The 7,986-nt window shown below is 34.3% G+C and overlaps 2 protein-coding genes across 2 annotated transcripts; one reads left to right on the forward strand and one right to left on the reverse strand.

Moving 5' to 3' along the window:
* The first annotated feature begins 1,587 nt into the window (after positions 1 to 1,587).
* On the forward strand, positions 1,588 to 2,950 carry LOC131947133 (kelch-like protein 40b). Its single transcript, XM_059308242.1, has 2 exons — positions 1,588 to 2,169; positions 2,922 to 2,950. The coding sequence occupies exons 1-2, from the start codon at positions 1,605 to 1,607 to the stop codon at positions 2,948 to 2,950; spliced, it is 594 nt and encodes a 197-aa protein (XP_059164225.1). The 5' UTR covers positions 1,588 to 1,604.
* Positions 2,951 to 3,095: 145 nt separating this feature from the next.
* Positions 3,096 to 4,184, reverse strand: LOC131947119 (52 kDa repressor of the inhibitor of the protein kinase-like). The gene has a single exon (XM_059308226.1). The coding sequence runs from the start codon at positions 4,182 to 4,184 to the stop codon at positions 3,096 to 3,098; it is 1,089 nt and encodes a 362-aa protein (XP_059164209.1).
* Between the last annotated feature and the right edge of the window lie 3,802 nt (positions 4,185 to 7,986).

The raw sequence follows: 7,986 nt of genomic DNA on the forward strand, positions 1-7,986 counted from the left end.
TATATATATATATATATATATATATATATATATATATATATATATATATATATATATATATATATACACAGAGAAACTAGCTGGAAATCTCTACTTCGTATTTTCCAAACTCGCCAACGAAACACTAAGGTACAGTGGTCTAGTCTTCAGTTCAATTCCTTCCTTTAGACAACTGTTTACACTGTACATGAGTACACCAATGGCTTATTACTACCTAGATTTAGTAGTGTGGCTGAAATTTACTTCTCGACATATAATTTATTTAGTGTGAACTTAAAAAATTAAACACAATAAATTATAAACTTTGCTTCAATTTCCATTATTAGTATGATGTACAGTTATACATGACTTAGATTTTTAAAAACTCAGTCGAATGTTACGTAAATATTTCTTTAAGCCTATTAAGGTTTTTGCTACTAATCTACTTGTAATGAAAAAATATATGTTTAAGAAAATGTACATAGATTCGTAAGTCGAAATCTTTTACTGTTGCACATCACGTGATAAAAAGTCATTTCCTTTTAGTAATCTAACGACTACTATGAAAAATATCCACCGTTCATATAGACATGTTTTACTCAGTGACTTAGAGAGCTTTCCATTCCCTTGAATTTGCGCACTAAAATTCATTGGGAAATATTATTCTATCGCACCACAAAAGCACGTTTAACTTTGCGTACACCCTGTTTCTACTTCCGACATTATGATTTATATTTATAAGACAATTACTTTACGGACTAAAGAACGCATTTGTAAACCTACCAAACGTAAATATAAACAGTAAAAGATTTTTATCTTAACTTTTAAATTGTAACATTGAACCATTATACTATGACTTATGAATATATTTAAGGATTGTTATTAGTTTCATTATTTTATTATTCGTTTTTGATAGACAATAATGCAGAATGTCTTAGAATGAAGATAGACTAGATGTGAGGGGGGGGGGGGATGGTTTAGATGGTTTTCCGTTGCTCTACCAGTTGTTGGGGGGGGGGATAAACAGCAACCACCCAGATGTGTGAGTGGGGGGGGGGGTGATGAAGATAATACCAGCCTGGTTATAGTTTGGAATTAACACACACAAGTCCGATCCAAAAGATAATGTCCTTTATTAAACAATCAAATTAATTCCCTACCTAACTAGCCTATTCTATACGATCTACTACTACTACTACTACTAACTACGCACTCCCATGTCCAATCCTAACACTATCTAACTGTTCCCTAGCTCTACATATTACGACCGTCTCTAACCGCTACGTAACGCCATCTCTTCTCTTCGCTAGCTACCTATCAACTGCCGCTAATCTAACTACTGGCCCACACCTCAGTCATCAGCTGACCGGTCAGCTCCTGTACGTCCGTTGGTCTTTCTACCCAACTATCTATAGTCTGTTTCTCTATCTACTTGACCTAAACTAGCATCATCACACTAGATCTAGATCTATAATGAAAATGCTCCAAAAAATATGTTATGACAATGTTTATATGTGTACAATATTTCTCTCTTTTAACACATTTTAGGGTGTGTTCCAATGATGAACACACGGGAAATCTGCACAAAAATCGTCCAGTGTGTGGGGGGTGTACGGACTGACGACATGTTCTGTGACTTCACGGTTAAGATCGATGACGAATCAATCAAATGTCATCGACTCATCCTAGCAGGGTGTTCTGAATTTTTCCAGGCACTTTTCCGATCGCGTTTACGAGAGGTGACAGATAACAGCGTTGTCCTGCATGATATTCCAAGTGAGGTTTTTAAGACGATTTTAAACACACTTTACAGCGGTGAAATAGATTTAACTTCAGAGAATTCTATCGAAATATGGAGGGCAGTGAATATGTTGCAAATCATGTTCTTGGTGGAATTATGTGAGAGTTTTGCTATTGACGCTATTGCCATTGAAACGTGGGGGAACATATATGAGACAGCAGCACAGTTAAGCTCAAAAAGATGCCTTGATCAACTGCATATATTCATGTTAAAAAACTTTGAAGAAATTAGACATTCTCCAACCTTTTTAACGATGTCTGTTAACGAAGTGAAGGATTTAATAAAAAGTCAAGATTTAGTTGTCAGCAAAGAAGATGATGTTCTGGAATCGGTGCTCAAATGGGTAGCATATGTTCCTAAAATTATGATAAACTCATTGGAGCAGTGGCGTAGCCAGGATCGTCTCATGGGGGGGGTTCCAATTTTTTTCCAGCATTTTATATATATATATATATATATATATATATATATATATATATATATATATATATATATATATATATATATATATATATATATATATATATATATATAGACGCAATAACAGTACTAGAACACAGCAAACAGATAAAAGTACTTATAACATTACTTACCTATAATCGTAGTTCAAGTCTTCTTGGACTCTTGGCTAATTCATCAAGAACCTCATCCGCTAAAATTTCAATTTGTCGGTGAATATTTAATAATGCCAATCCATTTAGTCTATCCTCGCAAGTAGTATTTCGCAAGTACGTTTTTAGCCGTCTGAGAGTGGAAAAAGAGCGTTCGCTAACGGCAGTTGTTACAGGCAATGTTACAAATATTTGCAGTAGTTTGTGTACTGTTGGAAATATTTTTACGTCACACATTAAAAAAGCTTGATGAGCGTTTTGCGGTACATTTCCACTTGTAATAATGTGGCGCCACCACAGTTTCAGTTCTCCAATGCTTTCATCGATGACACTGCTGTTAATCAAACGTTCATATTTTTGCATAAGTGTTATGGCATTCTTTTCCTGTTCTTTGGTAAAACCCGAGTCATTGGGTAAAAGACACATAAAACCTCTCAAAACAGATTTATGTTTTAGCAATCTGTCTCCTATTTGACATATAACCGAATCAAGGAAAGGAATAAATACAGCTATTCTGTAATACTCTTCAGGCGTATTTGCCATAACATTGCAGCGTTGAATTTGTTTTCCAGCTCGACGTGGAATAAGTATATCTATGTCGAAGTCCTCACAAATGTCTTTGACTTCATTAAATACGGTAGTAAATTCTGATTCAGCATCCTTCCGCATATTCACTAGTAGGCTACTTGAATCTTCTGTAAATTTTAGAGCCGCAGATAGATCAAAGTTTTCTGTTTGGAGTATTCTGCAAAGATTTTTGAGATAACTCTAAGAGAAACTTGAAACTCAAGACTCCTAATTGCTCCTAAAAGTTGAACCGCTGTTGAAGAAGTTGTTGTATCGTGCCAGGATGACATAATTTCCAGTGCATCAACAGTTGCTTTTTGAAGCTGTATAAAAACGTTGACAGACTCATGACGCTCAATCCATCTGGTTGCGCACAATCGTTTAAGTCGAGATGCTGATGCTTTAGGTGTTAATTTCTCTATTGAATTTGCAAGCAAAGATTGTCGTTTTGGTGTGTTAAAAAAGTTGTATGTACTATTAAGAATTCCCATACAGTTTCTCACAGCTGGTAGTTCGCAGGCATCAGAAAGTGCTAGGTTTAGACTGTGAGATGCGCAATGCACGTAAATAGCCAAATCAAATTTCTCAGCAACATATTGTTGCGCCCCATGAAGTCGACCACTCATTGCAGCGGCTCCATCATATCCTTGACCTATCATAAAATTACCGTCTATGTGTAAATTTGCTAGAGTGTCCATTAAAACATTTGCAAGTCCTTTGCCTGTTAGATCAGTTACACCTACAAACTGTAGGAAATCCTCCCTTATTTTCTTTATGTCGTTATCATAGTAGCGAACACACAACGAAAATTGCTCCATACCAGCTATATCACTAGTTTCATCGGCTAAGACAGAAAACAATTTAACAGAAGTAATTTTCGCAACAATCTTTTGAACAATTAATTTATTGCACACATTTATCACTTCATTCTGAATGGTGGGACTTAAGTATCTTGCATTTTTTGAAGAATTTTCTAGATGATGTTTAAGTGTTTCGTCTCCACCCATGGCTTTGTATCTTAAAAGAGCTCGAAAATTTCCATCATTTTCGTCAGGATCCTCCAACTGAAAATTTCCGAAATCCCTGTGCCCCCTAAGTGCAAGACCTTGTCGGCCGCAAAAAATTATAGTTTCTATTATGGGCGCTAACTTTAAACGATTTTCTAGAATTTGTTGACTTACTGATGAGTTCAAGGCGATGTTAATAGGTTCTATTTTTTTCTCCATAACCGATTTACGATTTTGGGAAAGTAAAATTGCTCTTTTATGATATTCACATTGCTGGTGCTCATTAAACTTGTCTGTTGCCTTTTTCCAGTTTGAAAATGGAATTTTTGATAACTTACCTAAAGGCTGACTACCTACACCACCATAATTCAAACTAAACAAAACACAATATTTGCAAAATGCGCCATCAAGTAATTTGGAATAAGTCAACCAGTTCCACCTAAGTAGCCACGAATATTGAAACTTTAAATTTCTTTGTCCGCTTGCTGGAAATTTAAAAAGTTCTTCGGGACGCCAGATGTTTTCTAATAAATACAACCGTGTATCATCTGTAATAACTCCTTTGATAAAATTGCCGATATCATTTGCATAAGAAACAGTCAAAGGTGCTGAATTTATGGAAATTTCTTGATGTAATGTAGTTTGAGAGTCAATAGTACCATCTTCATTTTTATCATTTTCAGTTTTATTTTTCTTTGTAAAGAAATCAGTTAATAAAGTAGTTTTAAATTTCCTTTTTCCATCCGACATCATTAAAATGAATTTAAATTGCTTTAATTATCAAAAAGATACACATTAAAACACGACTATGCGAATAAGAAAATAAATAATTATTGGTCTTTCTTTTCTGACTGTCTAAAAATGAATACTGTAGGTTCCTGGCTCTACATCTATATTTAACCACCTACGCAGTTTTTATATCTACCAACACTAAGTTTTGTGTCAACAATTGTGGGTCCAGCCCACGCTTTCCTGCCAGATGTGCATCCGGTAGTAATTGAGACGTACCCATATTCAAACCCACCCTCACCCCCCCCCCCCCTGTCACACCCTTTAACTGATAACCTTGTGTCCTCTGCCATCTTTATCATTTTCAGTTTACTTATCTTTTTAAAAATTAAATAGTTTTCAGTTTCCCTGTTTCATCCGCCATTAGTGAAATGAATTTCAAATGTTTTGAAGTAGTAAAAACATACACATTATAGAACCTCAATGCGAATAATAATCAATTCCTTCGTTGTTGTTTTTTTTTAAATTTCTAGGCGCTTTCCGGTTGCACTACAATCATATTAGACAACAAAGGCCTACCCACGTAGCCCACCCCTCCCCATTCGACACTCCTTAACTGATCTAACCTTGGCCAACTTTCCCTTGGCCTACTGCGTTCCAGATTATTATACTTAACTTTAGCACGATAATAAAATTCATAACTAAATTCTACAGGCAATTCTCATCACAATGATATACATTGTTGTTCTAGAGGCTGCCAGGTTAAGTGTTTAGTGTTTAAGCCCTAAATAATATCGACACAAGTCAATAGCTGTAGCTTAACGTAAAAAGGTAGTCATATTGGGGGTACATGGGGGGGGGGTTATAACCCCCCCTAACCCCCCCCCTGCCTACGCCACTGCATTGGAGAATGATAATCAAATCTTGACAAACAACAATGATGAACTGAACACTGAAAGTATACTATGTGTAGATGAAAACGAATTAAAAGGATGCGGCTATAATCTACTTCAAGATGCCGCTCAAATTTTGGACTTTTCTGAAAACGCTAAGATGCAAGTAGAAAAAATAAAGTCCAATAACTCTCTTGACATTGAATCAACTGAGACATCGTCTAGAAAAGATAAACTGACTGAACTGTTGAGGGAAGTCAGGACATGTCTTGTGAGTCATCTGTTTCTATGTCGTGTCCTAAAAATGGATATGATATCAGAAAACAAAGAATCAAGGGCAATAATTGTCGATGCCATGTCATTCCATGTCAAGGAATCCCGACACGATCAGTGGCCTTCAGCTGCCATACACCGATCTTGTAGTGAGTACATGCATGTGGGGGCTTATACAAATCGTCTGGGGCATTTTCTTTTAATAAGTGCCGAGAAAGAAGAAATGTTCTCCGTGAAAAGGTGTGTGGATTTATTCAAAAACATTCAGCTTATTACATTTAATGGTGAACTTTATGCAACGGGAACAGAACTAAACGAATCAAATGGACCGTGTCAAATGTTTGTCTTTAGTGAGGACAACTGGAAAGAAGTGATGAAACTACCAAGTCACAATTTGTTATTGATTTCACACGGAGATTTTATCTACGTAATAAACAAAGACAACAAGATTATTTATAAATTGACTCCAAAATCGCGTAACCCAAAAATAAAAAAAATCACACATTTGCCACAAAACTCTGAAGTTAAACATGCCATGATCCTGGACAACTTTCTCCTGTTATTTTGTTCGGGTAGTAACGACAACGTTGTAGAAACAGCCGTTCATAAACTGGATATATCGACAAGCATTTGGACCAGATTAGATAACCTAGATGGACCCGCTGAACACCTGATTAGTTTCAAGAATGACAAACACAACTACATTTTGCAGGCTTCTGGCAGTTTATGGCTGGTGCTGAATTCAACTGACGATGGTCACATACAGTTTAAATTTCTCGCTAAGCTTTGGAATTTTCAAAAGAAGTTGTATGGTGCGCTGACGTATAGGAGCAAGCTCATCATTTTTGGCAACAACCCTGACAGCGACCCGCATACGGGGGAAAAATTACAAGAACTTCCTCTCCACTTTGCACAAATTGTACACCGAGGGGTAGACTGCTATAGCTTAAATTTTGTTCCTGTCACTCTGAGAAAGAACATTTTACGCCGATTAGAGGGGCCTTTGATTAAATATTGATATTTTAGTCCAACCTACTATTCTATGAAAAAAGAACTTTAATACCACTGGAGTGGTTTTAGAATTACAGTTAAGGATGTTACAATTTTGTTCCTTTCTCTTTATTATTTTGTCATTAACGTTAGACAAATGTTTATCCTGTTAAAATGATAAAGTTGTATTGGGTGGGGTAACACCAAACTGAAACAGCTAAATTGTTACAGGGGGAGGGGGCTGGTGTGACACCCCTAGTTACCTTTCATGGCTACAACCAACCTAGTAACGCCTGTATTGATAATATGTTAGACTAATTGTTTATAAGTTGTTTCTCTTTAGAAAATAAAATGTGACGTTATAATACTATTTGTTTTTTTTTTTTAAAAGTATGTTAACTTTAAACTTAGGCCTTACTTAAACTACCATTCTGATTCAACAATATGCATCTAAAAACTAATGCAAAAAAAACATGTATAGAATTATATATAATAATCACAATTATTTTTATTATAACTATATATATATATATATATATATATATATATATATATATATATATATATATATATATATATATATGTATGTATATATATATATATATATATATATATATATATATATATATATATATATATATATATATATATATATATATATATATATATATATATATATATATATAAATTTATTTATATATATATTTTAATATTATTTAAATATATAATATAATAATGATTATAAATAGATGCATACATATATTTCTTTCAAAGAAAATGAATCACGATGACATACCTAACTTCACTTTTTTTAAATTATATTCGTTCAATCTAAATGAAATTAGACTTCTGATGACAAAATATTATCAACGTTTGAATTATAGTACTGGAATGAGTAATTGAAAAAACAAAACCTAACTAAATGAGATCTTATAACAAAGTAAAGTTGTAGTGATGTGGAATATTAAATTCAGCATGAAAAAAAAATTAAAATGTAGCTGAAAATTTAACCGATTTTATACTTGAAAGATCAAGTTTGTTTCTTCTTCAATTCATAAAAACATTAGCGTGACGTGTGTGTGTTCGGTTCGTGGTGGGTAAAGTGTGTGTATCGTGGGGTTATTGGGTGTGGTGTT

The sequence above is a fragment of the Physella acuta genome, unplaced genomic scaffold (genome assembly GCF_028476545.2).
Source record: "Physella acuta isolate Inbredline_101_S28 unplaced genomic scaffold, ASM2847654v3 ptg000583l, whole genome shotgun sequence".
In the NCBI taxonomy this organism is placed as follows: Eukaryota; Metazoa; Mollusca; class Gastropoda; family Physidae; genus Physella; species Physella acuta.